At 46.0% G+C, this 26,523-nt stretch overlaps 1 protein-coding gene across 1 annotated transcript in view; it reads left to right on the forward strand.

Annotated features, from left to right (window-relative positions):
* Nucleotides 1-9,358: 9,358 nt before the first annotated feature.
* The window catches only part of LOC143997916 (fucolectin-like), a 39,598-nt gene continuing 22,433 nt past the window's right edge, over nucleotides 9,359-26,523 (forward strand). Inside the window, exons 1-2 of the mRNA XM_077493738.1 lie at nucleotides 9,359-9,432; nucleotides 19,190-19,472. Coding sequence (XP_077349864.1) covers nucleotides 9,360-9,432; nucleotides 19,190-19,472 — 356 coding nt within the window. The 5' untranslated portion in view covers nucleotide 9,359. The remainder of the gene's footprint in view (nucleotides 9,433-19,189; nucleotides 19,473-26,523) is intronic.

A 26,523-nucleotide genomic window follows, 5' to 3' on the forward strand; every position in this document is an offset into this window, starting at 1 on the left:
TGGGAAGCCTAAAATAAAATAAAAAAAAGATTCTGGCTTTGATCGTATTGGCGAGTCGGTAGAAGCACCAGAAGGCGGCGGGAGGGGGGGGATGTCTATGACTGGGTTTTGCAGGGTATCACTGAGTATGGCTGGGTATCTCCGAGTATGGCTGGGTATGGCAATTTATGGCAGAGTATTGGCAGGGTATTGCAGAGTATTGGCGGGTATTGCAGAGTATTGGCTGGTATTGCAGAGTATTGGCGGATATTGCAGAGTATTGGCAGGTAATGCAGGGTATTGGCAGGTATTGCAGAGTATTGGCGGGTATTGCAGAGTATTGGCAGGTATTGCAGGGTATTGGCTGGTATTGCAGAGTATTGGCTGGTATTGCAGAGTATTGGCGGGTATTGCAGAGTATTGGCAGGGTATTGCAGAGTATTGGCTGGTATTGCAGAGTATTGGCGGGTATTGCAGAGTATTGGCGGGTAATGCAGAGTATTGGCAGGTATTGCAGAGTATTGGCAGGTATTGCAGAGTATTGGCAGGGTATTGCAGAGTATTGGCAGGTATTGCAGAGTATTGGCTGGTATTGCAGAGTATTGGCTGGTATTGCAGAGTATTGGCGGGTATTGCAGAGTATTGGCTGGTATTGCAGAGTAGGGATGAGCTTCGAGTTCGAGTCGAACTCATGTTCTACTCGAACATTGCCTGTTCGCCTGTTCAGCTAACAGTGAACAATTTGGGCTGTTCGCAGCAAATTCGAAAAGCCGGAACACCCTATACAAGTCTATGGGAGAAATCTAAAGTGCTCATTTTAAAGGGTAATATGCAGGTTACTGTCCTAAAAAGTGTTTGGGGACCTGGGTCCTGCCCCAGGGGACATGGATCAATGCAAAAAAAAGTTTTAAAAACTGCCGTTTTTTCAGGAGCAGTGATTTTAATAATGATTAAAGTGAAACAATAAAAGTGTAATATTCCTTTAAATTTCGTAGCTGGGGGGTATCTATAGTATGCCTGTGAAGGGGCGCATGTTTCCTGTGCTTAGAACTGTCCCTGCACAAAGTGTCATTTGTGCAGGAAAAAAAGTCTTTTAAAATCACTTGCGGCTAAATTGTCGGGTCTCCGTAATACAGAGAACACTCAATGAGTGTTCTCTGTATTAGCCGACAATTCATTCATTCATTCATTAAAAAAAAAAAAAAAAAAGCGTGGGGGTTCCCCTAAATTCAATTACCAGGCCCTTCAGGTCTGACATGGATATTAAGGGGAACCCCGTGTCAAATTTAAATTTTTTTTTACGTGGGGGTCCCCCTAAAAATCCATATCAGACCCTTTATCCGAGCACGCAATCTGGCAGGCCGCAGGAAAAGAGGGGGGACGAGAGAGCGCCCCCCCCCCCCCTCCTGAGCCGTACCAGGCCACATACCCTCAACATTGGGAGGATGCTTTGGGGGTCTGTGACCCCTCAAAGCACCTTGTCCCCATGTTGATAAGGACAAGGGCCTCATCCTCACAACCCTGGCCGTTGGTAGTGAGGGTCTGCGGGCGGGGGGCTTATCAGAATCTGGAAGCCCCCTTTAACAAGGGGACCCCCAGATCCCGGCCCCCCCTGTTTGAAATGGTAAGGGGGTACAAAAGTACCCCTACCATTTCACAAAGAAAGTGTCAAAATGGTTAAATAAGACAAACACACTTTTGAAAAATTCCTTTATTAAAAATGAAAAAAATAAAAAAAAGATTCCAGCGGTGCTAATCCACTCTTGCTATCCAGCGACGGATCTCCGGGGTCCAGCGATGGATGATCATATCCAGCGACGGGGAATCTCTCAGTCCAACGCTGTCCATACATCGTTCTTCTGTCTCCACTCCGGAGACACTGCAGAGAGCCCAGCGCTGACGTTTCTTATATTAGGAGGGCGGGGCCACCCGTCACCCGCCACGCAGGTTTCCGTTACATCAGAGGGGGCGGGGTCACCCACACGTCACTGGGGAACCCCTGGCTTCCCTCTCCAGCGTTAGAGGGGCGGGGTCAGGTGACGGGTGGCTCCGCCCTCCTAATATAAGAAACGTCAGCGCTGGGCTCTCTGCAGTGTCTCCGGAGTGGAGACAGAAGAACGATGTATGGACAGCGCTGGACTGAGAGATTCCCCGTCGCTGGATATGATCATCCATCGCTGGACCCCGGAGATCCGTCGCTGGATAGCAAGAGTGGATTAGCACCGCTGGAATCTTTTTTTTATTTTTTTCATTTTTAATAAAGGAATTTTTCAAAAGTGTGTTTGTCTTATTTAACCATTTTGACACTTTCTTTGTGAAATGGTAGGGGTACTTTTGTACCCCCTTACCATTTCAAACAGGGGGGGGCGGGATCTGGGGGTCCCCTTGTTAAAGGGGGCTTCCAGATTCTGATAAGCCCCCCGCCCGCAGACCCTCACAACCAACGGCCAGGGTTGTGAGGATGAGGCCCTTGTCCTTATCAACATGGGGACAAGGTGCTTTGAGGGGTCACAGACCCCCAAAGCATCCTCCCAATGTTGAGGGTATGTGGCCTGGTACGGCTCAGGAGGGGGGGGCGCTCTCTCGTCCCCCCTCTTTTCCTGCGGCCTGCCAGGTTGCGTGCTCGGATAAAGGGTCTGATATGGATTTTTAGGGGGGCCCCCACGTAAAAAAAAATTTAAATTTGACACGGGGTTCCCCTTAATATCCATGTCAGACCTGAAGGGTCTGGTATGGATATTTGGGGGGACCCCCACATCAATTTTTTTTTTAATTTGACACGGGGTTCCCCTTAATATCCATGTCAGACCTGAAGGGCCTGGTAATTGAATTTAGGGGAACCCCCACACTTTTTTTTTTTAATCAATGAATGAATGAATTGTCGGCTAATGCAGAGAACACTCATTGAGTGTTCTCTGTATTACAGAGACCCGACAATTTAGCCGCAAGTGATTTTAAAAGACTTTTTTTCCTGCACAAATGACACTTTGTGCAGGGACAGTTCTAAGCACCAGAAACATGCGCCCCTTCAGAGGCATACTATAGATACCCCCCAGCTACAAAATTTAAAGGAATATTACACTTTTATTGTTTCACTTTAATCATTATTAAAATCACTGCTCCTGAAAAAACGGCCGTTTTTAAAACTTTTTTTTGCATTGATCCATGTCCCCTGGGGCAGGACCCAGGTCCCCAAACTTTTTTTAGGACAGTAACCTGCATATTACCCTTTAAAATGAGCACTTTAGATTGTGAACGTTCGAGTCCCATAGACTTTAATAGGGTTCTAAAGTTCACACAAAGTTTAGGTCTGTTCGCAGGTTCTGGTGCGAACCGAACAGGGGGGTGTTCGGCTCATCCCTATTGCAGAGTATTGGCGGGTATTGCAGAGTATTGGTGGGTATTGCAGAGTATTGGCGGGTAATGCAGAGTATTGGCAGGTATTGCAGAGTATTGGCGGGTATTGCAGAGTATTGGCAGGTATTGCAGAGTATTGGCGGGTATTGCAGAGTATTGGCAGGTATTGCAGAGTATTGGCGGGTATTGCAGAGTATTGGCAGGGTATTGCAGAGTATTGGCAGGGAATTGAGGGGTTAAATTCGGTGAGCAGCGATGTGGGCACTGCATATGCAGCCCACAGCGCTGCTGACACCGATCTCTTCCCCCTCCACTGTACCGATCGGTACAGAGAGGGGAGGGAGGAACCGGCGTCATAACATGACGCCGGTTTGTTTACAAGTGATCACTCCGTCATTTGACGGAGCGATCACTTGGTAAACGGCCGCGATGAGCCGCCTGTGGACCCGGCGGTCACGGATGCTCTCGAGTGCGCGCCCCAGGGGGCGTGTGTGAGCGGAATTCTGGGAGGACGTCATATGACGGCCTCTTAGAGTTAAGAAACCGCCCTGTAGCCGTCATTCGGCTATAGGCCGGTTGTTAAGTGGTTAAAAAGGTGCATGCAACTGTTCAAATGAATGGCCCGAGCAAACGCGGGACGTGTGGCCCGCACTAGTGTGAATCGAGCCTAAATGCCTCAGACTATCTACTTTCCAAAAAGGGGTCATTTTTACTTTCCTACCATTTTCGGGAAATTAGATTGTCCATCAGTACATCAGGATTGTTGGATTTTAAAATATACACTGTATTGTCAGAAGTATTGGGACGTCTGCCTTTACACGCACATGAGCTTTAATGGCCTCCCAGTCTTGGTCGTAGGGTTCAATATTGAGTTGGCCCACCCTTTGCAGCTATAACAGCTTCAACTCTTCTGGGAAGGATGTCCACAAGGTTTAGGAATGTGTCTATGGGAATGTTTGATCATTCTTCCAGAAGCACATTTGTGGACGAGAAGGCCTGGCTCTAATTCATCCTAAAAGGTTTTCTATCGGGTTGAGCTCAGGACTCTGTGCAGGCCAGTCAAGTTCCTCCACCCCAAACTCACTCATCTATGTCTTTATGGACCTTCATTTGTGCACTGGTGCGCAGTCATGTTGGAACAGGAAGGGGCCATCCCTAAACTGTTCCCACAAAGTTGGGAGCCTGAAATTGTCCAAAAGGTCTGCTGACGCCTTAAGAGTTCCCTTCACTGGAACTAAGGGGCCAAGCCCAAGCCCCGAAAAACAACCCCACACCGTAATCCCCCCTCCACCAAATGATTTGGACCAGTGCACAAAGCAAGGTCCATAAAGACACGGATGAGTGAGTTTGGGGTGGAGGAACATATATGACCCAAAGATTGTGCCTCCTCTGAGTTCCAGCTAATTTGTCACAAACTAAAAAAAATGAATGTTTTTATTTTTTATATGTTTTACTTTTAGTTGTGTCATATACAATGCCTTGAAAAAGTATTCATACCCCTTTAAATTTTCCACATTTTGTCATGTTACAACCAAAAACGTAAATGTAAATATATTGGGATTTTAGCTGATAGACCAACACAAAGTGGCATATAATTGTGGAAGGAAAATGATAAATGGTTTTCAAATTTTTTTACAAATAAATATGTGAATAGTGTGGGAGGCATTTGTATGGCGCCCCCCGGAGTCAATACTTTGTAGAACCGCCTTTCACTGCAATTACAGCTGCAAGTCTTTTTGGGGCTGTCTCTACCAGCTTTGTACATCTAGAGAGGGAGATTTGTGCCCATTCTTCTTTGCAAAATAGCTCAAGCTCTGTCGGATTGGATGGAGAGCGTCTGTGAACAGCAATTTTCAGGTCTTGCCACAGATTCTCAATTGGATTTAAGTCTAGACTTTGACTGGACCATTCTAACTAGGGATGAGCCGAAACATCCCCCAGGTTCGGTTCACAACAGCACATGCCAACAGACCAAAAATTTGTGCGAAAACACGCGAACTCCATTAAAGTCTATGGGACTCGAACATGAAAAATCAAAAGTGCAAATTTTAAAGGCTAATATGCAAGTTACTGTCCTAAAAAGTGTTTGGGGACCTGGGTCCTGCCCCAGGGGACATGTATAAATGCAAAAAAAAGTTTTAAAAAGTGCAGTTTTTTCGGGAGCAGTGATTTTAATAATGCTTAACGTGAAAAAATAAAAGTGAAATATTCCTTTAAATATCGTACCTGGTGGGGTGTCTATAGTATGCCTGTAAAGTGGCACGTGTTTCCCGTGTTTAGAACAGTCCCTGCACAAAATGACATTTCTAAAGGAATAAAAGTCATTTAAAACTGCTTGCGGCTGTAATGTATTGTCGGGTCCCGGCAATATGGATGAAAATTATTGAGAAAAACGGCATGGGTACCCCCCACTCTGAACAGCCATATACAGGCGGTCCAAACAAGACAGGGACTGTAGGTTTGTTCTAAAGTTGAATCTGTTTTTAATTTGGAACAGGTACATTTTGTAAGTGTAGCTCCAGCCAAAAAATCAATGTTTAAGCTTTTTGGATAACATAGGGAATGGGTATAACCCCTGTAACATTTGTTTTGCTGTCTGTGCCTCTGTTCAGAAGATTTCACCTCACTTTCTGTCCCAATGATAATTGGATTTTTAAAATTTGGGGTTATTAGGGAAACAAGGATTGGTGATAAAGCATCAGACGAGACACCTTTTTCCCATATTAACTCTTACAGAAGAAAATGTTCCCTTCCTAGGGGTAGATGTCCTCTCACTTCCTATTGTCTCCCTCCATTTGTGAGTAGGAGTCATTTGTAAGTCGGATGTTTGAAAGTAGGGGACCGTCTGTATATACTATACGGCCTGCCATATATACTCTGCAGAAAATTGGGCCTTAGGTGTTGGTGATGCCAGAACACTGTAAGCCCTCACAGTTCCTCTTGGTGGGTGCTGGAACGGGCCCTGCTGTGAAATATTATATCAAGAAATGTAATGACATGCCCCTGTTGAACAGGGGCAGAAAAAATGGGCCTTTGGTGGTGGTGTGGTGGTGGTGCCATAATACTGTAAGCCCTCACAGTTACTCTTGGTGGGTGCAGGAACGGGCCCTGCTGTGAAATATTAGATCAAAAATTGTAATTACACGCCCCTGTTGAACAGGGGCAGAAAAATTGGGCCTTTGGCGGTGGCGGGGGCACAACACTGTAAAGCCTCACAGATACTCTTGTTAAGCGCAGGAACGGACCCTGCTGTGAAATATTACTGCAAATATTGTAATTACATGCCCCTGTTAAACAGGGGCAGAAAAATTGGGCCTTAGGCACTGGTGGTGCCACAACACTGCAACCCCTCACAGATACTGTAGTTGAGCACAAGAATGAGCCATGCTGCAAAATATTACAGCAAAAATTATAATTATACACCCCTGTTAAACAGGGGCAGAAAAATTGGGCCTTAGGCACTGGTGGTGGTGCCCTGAAACAAAAATGTTCTTAGAAGCTATCCATATATATAATATATATATAAAATAAACTGCAGCTAACTGAACCACCTGCCTGCCTGAAGTATATTAGAAACAGTACACCACCAGGAACGGACTGCAGTGAGATCTAGCTAAACTGGATACTGTGGATATATATATATATATATATATATATATATATATATATATATATATATATATATACATATATATATTGTGGCAGCAGGCAGGTGAAGTCACCTGGTTGTATCCAGGATGGTAAATATGTGTGTCCTAGATTCAGGCTTTATGCAGACTTTTACAATTAGAGGGGAAGAGTTAATGAGCCCAGCTGAAGCAAGTGGGCTCATTAAGGCCTCTACAAAAAACCCCAGCATGCATAGGGAGATGCTCCATCCTGGAACCAGTTTTGTGTTGTATAGACTGGGGAGTGTGTCACCTGTACTGTGCGGTGAGTTAACGCCTGTGTGGCAAAACCTTTACAACAAAGGCAGGGACTGGTACAGCACAAGGCTGCACCCAGTTGTTAGACAGGGAGTCTATGTGTGTAGTTAGAGGTCAAGCTGACCAGGATTTATTTTCTTGTTTTATTTTGTTTGGCTGTTATATGTATCACTGCATGGAGCACAAATAAACCGGATCTTTTGTTTTTTGAACCTACACCGCTGTCTGCTGTGCCTGACTTTGTGTTGTGAACCCATCCAGGGGGTCACACACACCCGCTGCCGAGCTAACCCCTCACAATATATATATATATGAGACTGGCAGTATATATATATATATATATATATTAAATACACTGCAGCTAACTGAATCACCTACCTGCTCAATTTAAATGAAATGACACACTCTGTCTCAGTCAACGCCAGCGACACAATACACAGGGCCGACGTGCAGGCGACCTTATATAGTGTGGTGCGTGGACTTAACTCCCTGAGCCATAATTGAATTATGGCTCTCTTTGCTGACGGCGCTGTGATTGGCCAAAGCATTCGGGTCATAGTGCATGCTTGGCCAATCATGAGACAGCAATGCACTGAGCTCCCGCAGTGCATTATGGGCCGTTACACGCCGCTCGAATTCGGCTTGAACGGCCCATAATGTTCGCTTTTCGATGAACAGACAAACAGCCAATGTTCGAGTCGAACTCATGTTCAACCCGAACAGAAAACTCATCCCTAATTCTAACACATGAATATGCTTTGACCTAAACCATTCCATTGTAGCTCTGGCTGTATGTCTAGGGTCGTTGTCCTGCTGGAAGGTGAACCTCCTCCCCAGTCTCAAGTCTTTTGCAGACTCTAACAGGTTTTCTTCTAAGATGTCTTGTATTTGACTCCATCCATCTTCCCATCACCTCTGACCAGCTTCCCTGTCCCTGCTGAAGAAAAACATCCCCACAACATGATGCTGTCATCACCATGTTTCACGGTGGGGATGGTGTGTTTTAGGGTGATGTGCAGTGTTAGTTTTCCACCACACATAGCGTTTTGCTTTTAGGCCAAAAAGTTCAATTTTGGTCTCATCTGACCAGAGCACCTTCTTCCACATGTTTTCTGTGTCCCCCACATGGCTTCTCGCAAACTGCAAATGGGACTTCTTATGACTTTCTTACAACAATGGTTTTCTTCTTGTGACTCATCCATAAAGGGCAGATGTGTGGAGTACACAACTAATAGTTGTCCTGTGGACAGATTCTCCTACCTGAGCTGTGGATCTCTGCAGCTCCTCCAGAGTTACCATGGACCTCTTTGCTGCTTCTCTGATGAATGCTCTCCTTGCCCAGCCTGCCAGTTTAGGTGGACGGCCATGTCTTGGTAGGGTTGCAGTTGTGCAATACTCTTTCCATTTTTGGATGATGGATTGAACAGAGCTCATTGAGATGTTCAGAGCTCGAGATATTTTTTTTTATAACCTAACCCTGCTTTAAACTTCTCCACAACTTTATCCCTGACCAGTCTGGTGTGTTCATTGGCCTTCATGATGCTGTTTGTTCACTAAGGTTCTTTAAAAAACCTCTGAGGGCTTCACAGAACAGCTGTATTTATATTGAGATTAAATTAAACACAGGTGGATTCTATTTACTAATTAGGTGACTTCTGAATGCAATTGGTTCCACTAGATTTTAGTTAGGGGTATCAGAGTAAAGGGGGCTGAATACAAATGTACTCCCCACACACCTTCCACATATTTATTTAGAAAAAATGTAGAAATCCTGGATCCATTTATCGTTTTCCTTCCACTTCACAATTATGTGCCACTTTGTGTTGGTCTATCACATAAAATCCCCGTAAAATACATTTAAGTTTTTGGGTTGTAACATGACAAAATGTGGAAAATTTCAAGGGATGTGAATACTTTCTCAAGGCACTGTTAATGAAATTACAGATCTGATCGAAAGAGAATTTATTTTAATACTAAGAAAAGCTATTTCTAAGTACCAGAGAAAGAAGAGATGATACTGAGGAAGAGATGCAGAATCACCTTCTCGTGTAACATACTATAGTAACAGACTCTTTGTGTCTTGGTTTCCCCTCCAGAATGAAGACTTTGGTGGCTTTGCTTTTCCTGGGGTCGTTGGGTCTGGCTTGGTGCTGCAGCCCTCCACCCGGAGGTAAGAATAATATAAAGGTAAAAAAGTACATAAAAATGACTTTGGTGCACTAGATGAGGAGGAGGGTCTGAATACACTCTTATGGCAGCAGGTAGGTCATCAAAAGAACTCCTTCAGGTATTTTAAAGAGATATGCACTAAAGGTATCAACAACACTCACCTAGAAACTAGACCAATTCCAAAGTTTTTATATAGCCTATTCCTGTCTCTTATTCTTAGTAAAATATAGCCATATAAAAATGTAAAAACAATCTATAGAAGTGGCTGACTTTTTAAACATTTGAACAGGCCATCATTGGATCTTGATTGAAATAGTGTGTGGGGAGGTGCAGGGTGGTAAACACTCAGAGTTCAGTGGCAGAAAACAGAATTGTATTGAAATTGAAGTTCAGGAATACCCAACATGCCCAGCAAGAAGGCAACCCAACTGGGAGCGCTCACAGAATGAAACAGCGAAGAGTAATAGCGGAAGGTCTCTGGTGTGCTGATGGTGCCTGTTTTGAGGGGTGGAATGTGGCCTGGCCGGTCCATATCAAAGTGGGGAGGATTCCAGGAAGGATGGCATGTCTCTGCACTTCCCCCTACTCATCTGGAACCTCTCTCTGATGCTAATCACTGTCCCTGACAGATGGGTGACCTGTCCCTACTCTATTCACACATGAAATGCACACCAAACCCGGGAACCAGGGTCTTGAATAGATTCTTACTGACTCAAGATGTCCACCAATGCCATATGGGATGCCAGCATCCAATCAGATGCCACCTCTTTGTGACTAAGAAGAATATAGGGGAACTAGTTTCCTTTCGACTTTCTCCTCCACTTGTATTGCCACTGTGGATGACTACAAGTGCCTACCGAAAAAGGTGATATGCTGGAAAAACCAACATAAAAATTAATTTTCATGATCCATATTTTTCATTTGGTTAAAATAAGTATACCCCTAAATTTACCTGGATGGAAGGGGGCGTGGCCGGAAGTCGGTGAGGACGGACGCGTTTAGCCAGAGCTCCGCTGAGGCCTACTTGCATCCACCGCAATCCGGATTCCCAACACCGCGGATCGGTCTTTCTTCGGGCTGCAGGCCCTGCTAACATCCCCCGCTATCATCCGGAGGTCGTTTGGCGCTTCCCCGGGCCTTCTGTGAGCTCCGGGCCGTCCCGGGCCTACCGCCCACACGTGAGGCGCTCCGCCGCCATCTTGCGGCCTACCTGGCTCCCGGAGCTACTGGTCGTCCCTCGGCTCCGGAGGGGCTCCTACCCCTAGGCATCCACCTGGCGGTGCATCCCGGCCCGGATCCGGTGCCCAACCGAAGCACTTTACAGGCGCATAGTGGTCTGAGGCCTAGCAATCCACTACAACAAACGGCGGTTATCTTGGTACACCCGGAGCAGGCCGCAGCCCTCCGCCCGCACTTCTGAGGCTGTAAACCGCTCACAGCGCTACACCCCTTTTGAATTCTGCTCTCCCAGGCTTAGTGGAGCAACCTTGGAGCCAGAAGAGGCCTCCCCAGCCCCCGCAGCAAGTATTAACCCTCAGACGGAGCGGTGTTGGAGCTACCTGGGCCTACTGTGTCTTCCCTGCCTCCGCTTTGCTTCACTTCTTCATCTGTACCATATGCGGTTCGCAGGGTTCCTTGCTACAAGTATTGCACCAGTGACCCCTGGACTAGTGGTGAGTGCTGCACAGCCCCCCCCCTCCCCCCCCCGGATGTAGACTGTTTCCTGGCACCCTATCCCCCCCGTTGATTGTTCATTCTGTGGGGTCCCCCCGCCTACCGGCCGCTTTGGAGCCGGCTGCTGCCAGGCAGTTTTATCATTCAGGAGCACAGCAGCCCTCAGCTTTTCAAAGGACTACCTAATGACATTGTGCTAATTGCTGCTGCTTCGCTGCACCGCCACCCTACACAGTAGCAGCGCATGCACCTAGTTTTCAAATGCTTTTCTAAGACCCCAGATTAGCTCCGCTCGGGACTTCAGTCTATCTCAGAGGTATTCCTGCACCACATTTCTTTTCTTCCACGATTTTTCCTTTCCTCTGTACCTCATCTTTTAACCCGCTGAGCCCTAGTGTATGCCGTCTAAAAAAAAGAAGGCACGGAGCACCGCCCAAAAGACTCTCACACAATACCTTCTCCGCTCTCAAGAACATTCCAGCATGGAGCGTGAGGGGTCGGTTGCTGGGCGCCTCTCTCCGGACCCGACCTCTCCGCCTCGCATATTGGGCCCTACCTCTCCTGCTCCTCTGTCGGATAAAAGAACTTCCAGTGCCCTCTCAAAAGCTGACCTAGAGGACAGTCTGGACTCCATTTACAATAGATTGGCATCCAAGTTTCAATCAGAACTTCAGAAAACTTCTCATGCACTCTCACAGGAAATCTCGGCCCTTGGAGCAAGGACTGAAAGGCTAGAGACTAAACATGATGAGTTGGCAATAGCTCATAATGACCTCAGCCGGGAACACGAAGCCCTTTCCTCCACGGTCCAACTTCTACAGTCTCAAATAGAAGACCTCGACAACAGAAATAGACATAATAATCTGCGTATCCGTGGCATCCCGGAGTCCGAATCTGAGCTTATTCTGGTAGTTATAAGGTTGTTTAAGTCTTTGCTCCCTGAACATGAAGCCACTATGTTCAAATGTGATCGGATACATAGAGCTCTGCGCCCCAAACCCCCGGAGGACAAACCTCCCAGAGACATCATTCTCTGCATGAAAGACTTTCTGGTCAAGGAGGAGATTTTGAGAGCAGCATGTAACAAACAGAGGATCACTCTCGATGACAAAGTTATCCAAATTTTCCCAGACATCGCACCTGTGACCTTGGAGCGTAGAAGGAACCTAAAGGAGATAACTACTGTCCTACAGTCGGCCCGCATCAGGTACCGCTGGGGGTTCCCGTTTCGTCTTGTGATTCCACATAATGGCTCGACATACTCTGCTACCTCGGTCCTGGAGGGTCAAGAGATCCTGGTGAAGCTGGGACTTTTGGACGCTTCGGCGGTTCGCAGACTGCCCTCCACCCCCAGAGCTACACCTATTTGGCAAACCCCTCCGACCAGAAGAGACAGACGTAGAATCAGATACGGTGCAGATGATCGGGTGGAAAATAGTCCTCGATGAGGTTGTTTTGCTCTCCTTTATCGGAAGGCTCAGACTGTGGTTTGCTATTAGTTCTCAATGGCTGTTTATATGCTGCTCGTGTTTATATGGTACAGGGTAGTGTATATTTAAGTTTCTGGTTTTATACTGTTTCCCCCCCTTAGCTCCCGCTTGCTCCACGCCTCAGTCCTATCGGGCGATGGTGGAGCTTGTCGGAGTGAGGGGCCTTATGTGTCCTAGGTTTTTTCTACCCAATCCTCCAGCCATTTACAAGTCCCTAGGAGCTGTTGTATGGCTCCCCTTTCCAGTGGTCGGTTGCTTCTTTGGTGGGCACCCCCTACCATTGCGCAACCCTACTGGACACGAGACCTTGTGGTCTCGATGTTTGATCGTTATTTTGGTGTGGCTATGTTTCTCCACACGCTATTACACTTAGCTTTAATGTCTTGCCCCTGGCCCTTCTTGGGCTTTGGGCCCTTTCCTTTTGACGCATATTCCCCTCTTTTATGTTTTTTGATTTTCTCCCGTTTAGGTCGATCATATTCCTTGTTCTATGCTCTTATATTCACTCAGATACCTTTTATACTTAAGATTGGTATTTTCCCTATACACTTGTTTTTATTGCACTGTGTCTTATTTTTCTATTGTCCTGCAGATGATATGAGGGTCCCCCTGTGTCTCTGGCACCTGTTGGACGAGTATTCCCCGAGAGTTTTCCTTTCTCCCCCTGCCACCATTCCTGACCTCTCCACTATAGTTGTCCTTTTTTATGTGCTATGGCAATAACTTGTGTTTCACATAATGTCAAGGGGTTTAATTCACCATCCAAAAGGCGTAAAGCCTTCTCCTTTTATAAAAGCCTTGGAGCTAAAATCCTTCTGCTCCAAGAAACGCATTTTTCCCGCTCCTCTCACCCTAAATTTTTCCATAAGGACTTCCCTCAAGCCTTTTACTCGCTCCACTCGTCCAAGACCAGGGGTGCCGCCATTCTCCTTCACTCCTCCCTCCCGATGGAGGTCAAGCATATATTTAAAGACCCTGAGAGCCGATATGTTATTATTCAGGGTGTGGTCCACAACAGGGAACTTACTATTGCTAGTATTTACGCACCCAATGAGGGATCGGCCACGTTCTTTGGGTCACTTTTTGAGAAAATTGCTCAATACCACTCCCCTCACTTAATCGTAGGTGGTGATTTTAATGCAGTTGCCAACGCCACTCTCGACCGTTCATCAACACCAATCGCTTCTAGAGCTTTCCCGAAATCGCTCTCCAGGGGCCTACGTGAACTGCAACTCACTGACACCTGGAGAGCTCACAACACAGGCTGCAGGGAGTACACTTTTTTCTCCCACCCACATAACAGTTATGCGAGGTTAGACTACATTTACTCCACTCCAATTATTCTTGCTAACTCGGTGGAGGCCTCCATCCACCCCTGTGTTTGGTCCGATCATCAGGCAATTTCTTTTACTACAGGGTTCATTAGGCTCGCCCCCACGCCTCACTCCTGGAGATTGAATGAATCCCTTCTCTCGGACTCAGGTGTGGAAGCCCAGGTAGCTCAGTCTCTAGAGGAGTATTTCTCCTTGAATGCTCGCCCAGACATGCCACCCGCGACCCTCTGGATGGCGCATAAAGCCGTCATCAGGGGACGACTTATTAGTCTCTCCGCGGCCCGGAATAGAGCTAATAGACTTAGGATAGTGGAACTGACCAGAGAATTGGATCACCTATACAAAGACGCATCTTCGTTGCACTTGGACTCGTCCAGGCGCACCATAGATCAGAAGCGCCTGGAACTCGACTCCTTGTTGTCCTCCAAGGTTGAGAAGACGCTACGCTGGGCCAAGGCTCGCAGTTTGCTATTCAACAACTCTGCCTCGACCTCGTTTGCTAGGAAGTTGTCTAGCACACTTCGGCCGCCTCACGTCTACCGTCTTTCTAATAATGAGGGTTTTGTATCGTCACATCCCAAGGAGGTCCTCAAGATCTTTGAGCAATTCTACTCTAAACTCCTAGAGGCCCCCCGCACCCTTCCTTCTCTTGATGACCTGTCCTGGTTGCAAGACATCCCTCTCCCAACGCTCTCCTCCTCACAAGCGGAGGCGTTGAATGCCCCTTTTACTGTTCCGGAAATCTTGGGGGTACTCAAGTCACTGAAGTTGGGTTCGGCCCCGGGTCCGGACGGCTTTTCAGCCCTCTATTACAAGAAATTCGCCATGATTTTAGCCCCCAGAATGATGCAACTTTTCAACTCGATTCTATTAGGTGGTAGCTTCCCAGAGGAAATGCTGTTAGCTAACATGTCACTGATCCCTAAACCCAATAAGAATCATAATTTACCTCAAAACTTTAGGCCAATTTCCGTAATAAATAATGATATCAAAGTTTTTAGCAGAATCTTAGCTGACAGACTAGCAAAATTTATCCCTTCTCTAATTTCCCCCTTCCAGTCTGGGTTTATTCCACATCGTTTTATCACTGACAATATACGCCTTGCCTCCAATGTTATCCAGGATGCCAACTTGTTCTCCCGTAAGCTCCTCCTGTTGAGTTTAGACATACAGAAGGCATTTGACAGTGTTACATGGAACTATTTAGACGCACTTTTGCCTCTCATGGGCTTTCAGGGCAGCTTTCTAGCAGGATTCCATGCCCTCTATAATAATCCTATGACTCGCATTAAGTTGCCCGGCTGTAACTCAGAATTTTTCCCCATAGGTAAAGGCACTAGACAGGGGTGTCCCCTTTCCCCTTTAATCTTTGCCTTAGCCCTGGAGCCCCTCGCAATTGCTCTCCTTAGACATCCTGATATTACTGGTTATACTAAGGGGTCTGAAACGTATAAATTTTGCATGTATGCAGATGATGTTTTGATGTTTATTACTAACCCTCATGTCTCTCTCCCTAATCTTTTCTTGACTCTGTCTCATTTTGAGAAAATCTCTGGCCTGTCCATTAATGTGTCTAAATCTGTAGCCCTCCCTATAGGCTTTACACCCAATGATTTGGCCCTTATTAAACAAAACTACTCATTTACTTGGGCCTCCACCCACATTTCTTATCTGGGGGTTGGTCTTCCCGGGAATTTCAGGGACCTCTTTGGGGTCAATTATCCCCCACTGATTAGCAAACTTAAAAACACCCTAAGAAGTTGGCTTTCTTTACGTATCCCCTTTATAGGTCGTATCACTGCCCTCAAAATGGTCATCCTACCCAGGTTGCTATATCTATTTCGTTCTTTACCGGTTAAGCTCCCTAAGAGCTTTCTCCTTGACCTTCAGTCTCATTTCAATAGGTTTATTTGGAACAGTAGACCTCCCAGGTTTGCGAGAGGGGTACTCTATAGATCTACGAAAAATGGTGGTCTGGGGGTGCCTCAGATTTGGTTGTACTACCTTGCCTGTAGATTTACTCAGCAGGCACAGTGGTCGATCCCTAATTCTAAAGTCCCCTGGGTGCGGTTTGAGGGTGACTCGATCACTCCATTCTATCTCCCCGGCCTTATGTGGTCTACTAATCATCCCCTCCTGACTCTAACCACGCGCAATACTATAGTGGCGGATTGCCTCCAATTGTGGCACCACTTCAAGCAGAAATACGACATCACACTTGGGCGCTCTTTAGGGGCCTCCTTCCTGGGCGACCCTAGGTTCCCCCCGGCTTATCTCCATCCTGAATCTTTTGATATTTGGGTCCGTTGTGGACTTACCCAGCTGAAAGACTTTATGACGGGCTCCGACTTTGTTCAATTTTCGACTCTGCAGGCCCGGCACCAACTCCCGGACTCTGAATGCTATAGATACTTGCAGATCCGCCACTTCTTCCTCTCCCGGTACGGACTCCATCCTCGGGCACAGCTCACTGTCTTTGAAGACGTGTGTTTCATTTTCCCACGCCAGAGGGGTTTGATCTCTCTGATGTATAGGGCCCTTGAGGGGCAGTCGGAGTGCCAGTCCCTTCGCTATAGAGCTCGCTGGGAGGAGGAATTGGCTTTGGAGACGGGAGTGGTGGATTGGGAGGAAGGTTGGAACAACATGCGTAAATGCACCAGATCCCTGACTGTTAGGGAGACGGCCATCAAGGTTCTCACTAGGTGGTACTACACCCCGGTACGCTTGCACCAGATTTACCCCCCTACATCCCCTAACTGTTTTAGAGGGTGCAATCGTCCCGGCACCTTCGTACACATTTTTTGGGACTGTGACTTAATTCGCCCTGTCTGGCAGGAGGTCTTAAGGCTGATGGATGGGTTCGCGGGCCGAACACTGTCCCTCTCCTTTCACCACTGCCTTCTATTCCAGACCCCCCCCGACACCCCTAAACATTTTATAAGACTAGTGCACTCTATCTGTGTTGCTGTACTGTGGACTATCGCTCTCCACTGGAAATCCCCATCTATACCTTTAGCACAGGTTCTCACTCGTATTGATCAGGTAATGCTGTCTGAAAAGATCTTTCACACTCTACATGACACTGAACACATCTATGACCTTAAATGGAACCCATGGTTCCTGTTCCGTTTACAGAGATGATCGCACCTTAGGTTTTTCCTTTTTGCTTCTCTTTTCTGTCTGCTTTTTCTCCTCTTTTCCTTTGTTTCTCTCTGCTCTCCCTCCCCCTTCTCCCTGTCATGATCTTTCTTTTATAATTGGGTTATGATGGTCAGCTCGTTTAACTTGTCATTCTCGTTGCTATTATGATTGATGGTTGGAATTCAAGACCTATACAGTGTATCTTTTATCTATGGTTGGCCTTGCAGGGTTCTGTCATGTGTTTATTACCTGTGATCACCTGGTATTCCAACATTTTATGTCAATGTTGAAATATGATGCTTTCTGCTGACTTTGTATTTCTGTTAATAACTTTAATAAAACCTCTTTTGAAAACAAAAAAATTTACCTGGATGCTGATTTTGCACTCTCCAGTAAATCAATCCAACGGTTTCAGTGAAATTATTGACAACATTGCAGTTTACAGTTTTTTTTTTTGGTGAAGGCCCCTTTAGAACAATGGAACTACTTTGTTACATAGTTAATCAGGTTGAAAAAAAGACAGAAGTCCATCCAGTTCAACCAAAAAAATTAAAAATAATAATATCATACAATCCCATATACCCAATTCTATACCCACAGTTGATCCAGAGGAAGGCAAAAAACCCCAGCAGAGCATGATCCAATTTGCTACAGCAGGGGAAAAAATTCCTTCCTGATTCCCCCCGAGAGGCCATCGGATTTTCAACTTTACCTATAAATGTTAGTACCCAGTTATATTACGTACATTTAGTAAATAATCCAGGCCTTTCTTAAAGCAATCTACTGAGCTGGCCAGAACCACCTCTGCAGGGAGTCTATGCCACATTTTCACAGCTCTTCCTGTGAAGAAACCTTTCCGTATTTGGAGATGAAATCTCTTTTCCTCTAGACGTAAAGAGTGCCCCCTTGTCCTTGGTGTTGACTGTAAAGTGAATAACTCAACACCAAGTTCACTATATGGACCCCTTATATATTTGTACATGTTGATCATATCCCCCCTTAATCTCCTCTTCTCAAGAGTGAATAAATTCAGTTCCTCTAATCTTTCCTCATAGCTGAGCTCCTCCATGCCTCTTATCAGTTTGGTTGCCCTTCTCTTCACTTTCTCCAGTTCCCAGATATCCTTTTTTTGAACTGGTGCCCAAAACTGAACTGCATATTCCAGATGAGGTCTTAATAATGATCTGTACAGGGGCAAAATTATATCTTTCTCTCTGGAGTCCATACCTCTCTTAATATAAGAAAGGACTTTGCTCACTTTGGAAACCGCAGCTTGGCATTGCATGCTATTATTGAGATTATGATCTACCAAAACCCCCAGATCCTTCAACACTATGGATTCTCCCAGTTGTACTCGCCCTAGTATGTATGATGCATGCGTATTCTTAGCCCCCAAGTGCAGAACTTTACATTTCTCAACATTAAACCTCATCTGCCACATAGTCGCCCAATTAGACAGAGCATTGTGGTCGGCTTGTAAATTGGAGACATCCTGTAAGGACGATATTCCACTGCATAGCTTGGTGTCATCTGCAAAGACGGAAATTTTACTTTTGATCCCAGACCCAATATCATTTATAAAGATATTAAAAATAAAGGTCCCAGCACTGAACCTTGGGGTACACCACTGATAATCTTAGACCATTCAGAGTAAGAATCATTAACCACTACTCTCTGAATTCTTTCTTTTAGCCAGTTTTCTATCCATTTACAAAATGATATTTCCAAACCTGTAGACTTTACCTTACACATGAGCCATGTGTGCGGAACAGTATCGAACGCTTTCGCAAAATCCAAGTATACCAAATCCACCGCCACCCCTCTGTCCAAGTATACCACGTCCACCGGCACCCCTCTGTCCAAGTATACCACGTCCACCGCCACCCCTCTGTCCAAGTATACCACATCCACCGCCACCCCTCTGTCCAAGTATACCACGTCCACCGCCACCCCTCTGTCCAAGTTTACCACGTCCACTGCCACCCCTCTGTCCAAGGTTTTACTTACCACCTCATGAAAAGAAATCAGGTTTGTCTGACGACTTCTGTCTTTCATGAATCCATGCTGTCTTTGTACACGATGTATAATTATTGAGTGTGTTTTGTTTTTCTTTCTTCAGCCACAAATATCGCCAGAAGCGGGGAAGCCTCACAGAGTTCTGATTATCCACTCGATCCAATTGGTTACGCTAAAAAGGCCATTGATGGTGTGATAGATACCAACTGGTATAATGGCTTCTGTACCCACACAAATGCGGACCCATCACCCTGGTGGAAGGTAGACCTGAAACAGAAATACAAAGTGAATGTTGTTGTAGTCACTGGACGAACAGACGGCTCAATGTACCGGATGATGGGCGCTGAGGTCCGAATTGGAAATTCTCCAGACAATAACAACCCGGTGTAAGTACTACAGGAACAGGACACTGTACGGTTACCTGTGTCAATGGGATTTGGGCTTGTGTCGATGGCATCAGTTTGAGAGGCTTCAGAGATCATGCAGAATTCATTGACAGGTGCATGTGACCTTTTCTGATCTGCATTGACCTACTCCAAGAGAGTTTTGCCTTCTCATAGACTTGTATGATAATACAAAACACATCTGATGCAAACAAAAGCTCAATGACAAAGGTCCTATGCACCACCCTGAAACCAAAATAACAGACATTACTACATGACTGGATTTTACTTATGAATATATTTAACCAGTTGCCGACCGCCGCACGCCGATGTACGTCGGTAGAATGGCACGGGCAGGCATAAGGACATACATGTACGTCCCTTGCCTCCCGCGGGTCGGGGCCCGATCGGGCCCCCGCCCGGTGCCTGCGGCGGTCGGTATTCGTTCGGGAGCGATCCCGGACGAGGGGACGGCCATTCATTCATGGCCACCCCCTCGCGATCGCTCCCGACGAATAGAAATCCCCGGTGACATCACTTCCTCTCCTGTAATGTAAACACAGGAGAGGAAGTGATGTATTCTCTCCTCCGTGTCGGTATTTTTCGTTCCGACACGGAGGAGAGCGGATCGGTGAGTTGCACCAACACTCTACACACACAGTAGAACATGCCAGGCACACTCACACCCCCCCTTTACCCCCCGATCACCCCCCCAATTACCCCTGCCCCCCCAGTCACAGTGACACCAATGTCATTTTTTATTTTTTTTTGCATTGGTGTCATTTGTGACTGTAATAACTGTTAGGGCAGTTAGAGTTAGCCCCCTTTAGTTCTAATGTACCCCCCTAACCCCCCCAATAAAGGTTTAACCCCGTGATCACCCCCCGTCGCCAGTGTCACTAAGGCTGGGTTCACATTGCAGCGGTTTATGAGAACGAATGTGATTCGCACCGCACTGCAGTGCAAATCACATCCGATCTCTGTGCGATTCGAGTTCAGCCATTCGCCGCACCCGCCGCACCCGCCACACCCGCCGCACCCGCCGCAAATTCGCACAGGACCCTTTTTTTGGCCCGCAGCAGAATCGGATCGCATGGGTGTTCACACCATGCGATCCGAGTTTGCAGATCGCACTGCGATATGCGAACTGATCTGGGGGTGTCAGTAACATTTCACTGACACTCCCAGCAGTTCGCATAGGGCAGTGTGAACTGCCGCCGGGAGGCATGCGATGCGGGAACCCGCCGCGGATTCGCGGCGTTTCCGCATCGCTCCAGTGTGAACCCAGCCTAATAAGCGATCATTTTTCTGATCGCCGTATTAGTGTCACAGGTGACGCTAGTTAGGCAGGTAGGTATTTAGGTTCGCCGCAGCTTTTTATAGCGCCAGGGACCCCCATATACTACCGCATAAAGCCCCCTGATTGCCCCCTAGTTAACCCTTTCACCAGTGATCACCATATAACTGTTACAGGTGACGCTGGTTGGTTAGTTATTTTTTTATAGTTTCAGGGCACCCGCCATTTATTACCTAATAAAGGTTTAACCCCCTGATCACCCGGCAGGTGTCATTTGTGACTAATAACTGTTAGGGCAGTTAGGGTTAGCCCCCTTTAGTTCTAAGGTACCCCCCTAACCCCCCCAATAAAGGTTTAACCCCGTGATCACCCCCCGTCGCCAGTGTCACTAAGGCTGGGTTCACATTGCAGCGGTTTATGAGAACGGATGTGATTCGCACCGCACTGCAGTGCAAATCACATCCGATCTCTGTGTGATTCGAGTTCAGCCATTCGCCGCACCCGCCGCACCCGCCGCAAATTCGCACGGGACCCTTTTTTTGGCCCGCAGCAGAATCTGATCGCATGGGTGTTCACACCATGCGATCCGAGTTTGCAGATCGCACTGCGATATGCGAACTGATCTGGGGGTGTCAGTAACATTTCACTGACACTCCCAGCAGTTCGCATAGGGCAGTGTGAACTGCCGCCGGGAGGCATGCGATGCGGGAACCCGCCGCGCATTCGTGGCGTTCCCGCATCGCTCCAGTGTGAACCCAGCCTAATAAGCGATCGTTTTTCTGATCGCTGTATTAGTGTCACAGGTGACGCTAGTTAGGCAGGTAGGTATTTAGGTTCGCTGCAGCTTTTTATAGCGCCAGGGACCCCCATATACTACCGCATAAAGCCCCCTAATTGCCCCCTAGTTAACCCTTTCACCAGTGATCACCATATAACTGTTACAGGTGACGCTGGTTGGTTAGTTATTTTTTTATAGTTTCAGGGCACCCGCCATTTATTACCTAGTCTCACTAGTGTACCCCTAAATTTAGGGGTGTCTACTTTCCAAAATGGGGTCATTTGGGGGGGTTTGTGCCATCTTGGCATTTTATGGCCTTCAAAACTGTAACGCCCTTAGAAAGCCTGAAGGCGGTGCTTGGTTTTCGGGGCCCCGTACGCGGCTAGGCTCCCAAAAAGTCCCACATATGTGGTATCCCCGTACTCAGGAGAAGCAGCAGAATTTATTTTGGGGTGTCATTTCACATATGCCCATGGCATGCGTGAGCAATATATCATTTAGTGACAACTTTGTGAAAAAAAAAAAAAAAAGTTTGTAATTTTCCCGCAACTTGTGGCAAAATATAAAATATTCCATGGACTCAACATGCCTCTCAGCAAATAGCTTGGGGTGTCTACTTTCTAAAATGGGGTCATTTGTGGGGGTTTTGTGCCATCTTGGCATTTTATGGCCTTCAAAACTGTAATAGGTAGTGAGAAGTGAACTCAAAAATTTACGCCCTTAGAAAGCCTGAAGGCGGTGCTTGGTTTTCGGGGCCCCGTACGCGGCTAGGCTCCCAAAAAGTCCCACATATGTGGTATCCCCGTACTCAGGAGAAGCAGCAGAATTTATTTTGGGGTGTCATTTCACATATGCCCATAGCATGTGTGAGCAATATATCATTTAGTGACAACTTTGTTAAAAAAAAAAAAAAAAAAGTTTGTAATTTTCCCGCAACTTGTGGCAAAATATAAAATATTCCATGAACTCAACATGCCTCTCAGCAAATAGCTTGGGGTGTCTACTTTCTAAAATGGGGTCATTTGTGGGGGTTTTGTGCCATCTTGGCATTTTATGGCCTTCAAAACTGTAATAGGTAGTGAGAAGTGAACTCAAAAATTTACGCCCTTAGAAAGCCTGAAGGCGGTGCTTGGTTTTCGGGGCCCCGTACGCGGCTAGGCTCCCAAAAAGTCCCACATATGTGGTATCCCCATACTCAGGAGAAGCAGCAGAATTTATTTTGGGGTGTCATTTCACATACGCCCATAGCATGTGTGAGCAATATATCATTTAGTGACAACTTTGTGTAAAAAAAAAAAAAAATTTTTTTTTTGTCATTATTCAATCGCTTGAGGCAAAAAAATAAAATATTCAATGGGCTCAACATGCCTCTTATCAATTTCCTTAGGGGGTCTACTTTCCAAAATGGGGTCATTTGGGGGGGTTTTGTACTGCCCTGCCATTTTAGCACCTCAAGAAATGAGATAGGCAGTCGTAAACTAAAAGCTGCGTAAATTCCAGAAAACGTACCTTAGTTTGTAGATGTGACAACTTTTGCGCAAACCAATAAATATACAATTATTGACTTTTTTTTTACCAAAGACATGTGGCTGAATACATTTTGGCCTAAATGTATGACTAAAATTGAGTTTATTGGATTTTTCTAATAACAAAAAGTAGAAAATATCATTTTTTTTCAAAATTTGCGGTCTTTTTACGTTTATATCGCAAAAAATAAAAATCGCAGAGGCAATCAAATACCATCAAAAGAAAGCTCTATTTGTGGGAAGAAAAGGACGCAAATTTTGTTTGGGTACAACATTGCATGACCGCGCAATTACCAGTTAAAGCAGCGCAGTGCCAAAGTGTAAAAAGACCTCTGGTCATTTACCAGCAAAATGGTCCGGTCTGAAAGTGGTTAAAGAGAAAGTAAACATTCTAAGAAAAGGGTTGACCTCACAGGGGGTCCCACCATCATATTAAACACAAATACAATTTATATTAAGCCTCCTGGCTTCCTCTTGCAGAACTACTTCTCAGGCCTCAAGCATAGGTTTTTAGTAGGGTTGCCACCTCATCTCTTTACATCCGAACACATATTGATTACACAGGTTCTGTGGCTGATTAAAGCGGAAGTAAACCCATCGATCTAACAGTTTGAAAAAACATGGCATGCCGGAAATGTTAACTGTCACATTGGTGCTCTCAACCAAACTGTCAAACCAATGGCCCTTAGAAAGCCTGAAGGTGGTGCTTGGTTTTCGGGGCCCCGTACGCGGCTAGGCTCCCAAAAAGTCCCACATATGTGGTATCCCCGTACTCAGGAGAAGCAGCAGAATTTATTTTGGGGTGTCATTTCACATATGCCCATGGCATGCGTGAGCAATATATCATTTAGTGACAACTTTGTGAAAAAAAAAAAAAAAAGTTTGTAATTTTCCCGCAACTTGTGGCAAAATATAAAATATTCCATGGACTCAACATGCCTCTCAGCAAATAGCTTGGGGTGTCTACTTTCTAAAATGGGGTCATTTGTGGGGGTTTTGTGCCATCTTGGCATTTTATGGCCTTCAAAACTGTAATAGGTAGTGAGAAGTGAACTCAAAAATTTACGCCCTTAGAAAGCCTGAAGGCGGTGCTTGGTTTTCGGGGCCCCGTACGCGGCTAGGCTCCCAAAAAGTCCCACATATGTGGTATCCCCGTACTCAGGAGAAGCAGCAGAATTTATTTTGGGGTGTCATTTCACATATGCCCATAGCATGTGTGAGCAATATATCATTTAGTGACAACTTTGTTAAAAAAAAAAAAAAAAAAGTTTGTAATTTTCCCGCAACTTGTGGCAAAATATAAAATATTCCATGAACTCAACATGCCTCTCAGCAAATAGCTTGGGGTGTCTACTTTCTAAAATGGGGTCATTTGTGGGGGTTTTGTGCCATCTTGGCATTTTATGGCCTTCAAAACTGTAATAGGTAGTGAGAAGTGAACTCAAAAATTTACGCCCTTAGAAAGCCTGAAGGCGGTGCTTGGTTTTCGGGGCCCCGTACGCGGCTAGGCTCCCAAAAAGTCCCACATATGTGGTATCCCCATACTCAGGAGAAGCAGCAGAATTTATTTTGGGGTGTCATTTCACATACGCCCATAGCATGTGTGAGCAATATATCATTTAGTGACAACTTTGTGTAAAAAAAAAAAAAAAATTTTTTTTTTGTCATTATTCAATCGCTTGAGGCAAAAAAATAAAATATTCAATGGGCTCAACATGCCTCTTATCAATTTCCTTAGGGGGTCTACTTTCCAAAATGGGGTCATTTGGGGGGGTTTTGTACTGCCCTGCCATTTTAGCACCTCAAGAAATGAGATAGGCAGTCGTAAACTAAAAGCTGCGTAAATTCCAGAAAACGTACCTTAGTTTGTAGATGTGACAACTTTTGCGCAAACCAATAAATATACAATTATTGACTTTTTTTTTACCAAAGACATGTGGCTGAATACATTTTGGCCTAAATGTATGACTAAAATTGAGTTTATTGGATTTTTCTAATAACAAAAAGTAGAAAATATCATTTTTTTTCAAAATTTGCGGTCTTTTTACGTTTATATCGCAAAAAATAAAAATCGCAGAGGCAATCAAATACCATCAAAAGAAAGCTCTATTTGTGGGAAGAAAAGGACGCAAATTTTGTTTGGGTACAACATTGCATGACCGCGCAATTACCAGTTAAAGCAGCGCAGTGCCAAAGTGTAAAAAGACCTCTGGTCATTTACCAGCAAAATGGTCCGGTCTGAAAGTGGTTAAAGAGAAAGTAAACATTCTAAGAAAAGGGTTGACCTCACAGGGGGTCCCACCATCATATTAAACACAAATACAATTTATATTAAGCCTCCTGGCTTCCTCTTGCAGAACTACTTCTCAGGCCTCAAGCATAGGTTTTTAGTAGGGTTGCCACCTCATCTCTTTACATCCGAACACATATTGATTACACAGGTTCTGTGGCTGATTAAAGCGGAAGTAAACCCATCGATCTAACAGTTTGAAAAAACATGGCATGCCGGAAATGTTAACTGTCACATTGGTGCTCTCAACCAAACTGTCAAACCATCCAATGGCTGGTGTCGTAACTGATCACATGTGCAGCTTCATAGCAGTTAAAGATTAAAGGGAGGGGGGGCATGGCTTGGCGCGCGGGAGAGATGGCAGCATAGTGAAGGAGCTCCGCCAGACACCCTGCCTCAGCGAGCTACATCGCCGCTAACCGCCTGACGATGAGCAAGCAGAACCACTCAGCACAGCACAGCAGACCCCGCCGACACGCAGCCACCTCCAGGGAGAGGAATATTTCGGAAATCTTTAAGTCCCAGGCCGAGACGCGGAGAAGCCAGGCGGGAGCCAAGATGGTGCCGACCCAGCGGGACGAAGAGTTCAGTGAAGACTCACAGTCTGCATCGGAGGAAGGAGGTAGGAGACACACCGGACCTGACCATCCCCTCACCTACGCAGATATGTCCGGCTTTGCAGCGGACATCAAGGCTTCCTTCTCTGCTGCTATAACCGACCTGAAAACGAACTTGTTAGTTCTCACAGAGAAGATGGCCGCAGCAGAGACAGCGGGCAGACGCAGGGACCATGCCATTCAGAGATTAGACGGCGTGGCATCCACCCATGCAATGCACTTCATAGAAGTTAACAGACATTTGGAGGACCTTGACAACAGGGGAAGGAGGAATAATATCAGGGTCCGGGGGGTCCCCGAATCGGTGGGTGCGGACCAGATAGTCCCTGCACTCCAACGGGTTTTTAACAGCCTCTTAGAGAGACCAGAAGACTCCGCCATAGATTTCGTCAGGGCACACAGGGCCCTGAGAGCCAGAGGCCCGGACACCCTCCCCCCACGGGACATTATCTGCTGTCTGCACAATTTTGCTCTTAAAGAAGAGATCATGGCCAAAGCACGCAGAAACGATCACATAGTTTTTAATGGGGAACGCATTAAATTGTT

The sequence above is a fragment of the Lithobates pipiens genome, unplaced genomic scaffold (assembly GCF_037356315.1).
Source record: "Lithobates pipiens isolate NorthernLeopardFrog02 unplaced genomic scaffold, aLitPip1_a1.2 Scaffold_19, whole genome shotgun sequence".
Taxonomy (NCBI): domain Eukaryota; kingdom Metazoa; phylum Chordata; class Amphibia; order Anura; family Ranidae; genus Lithobates; species Lithobates pipiens.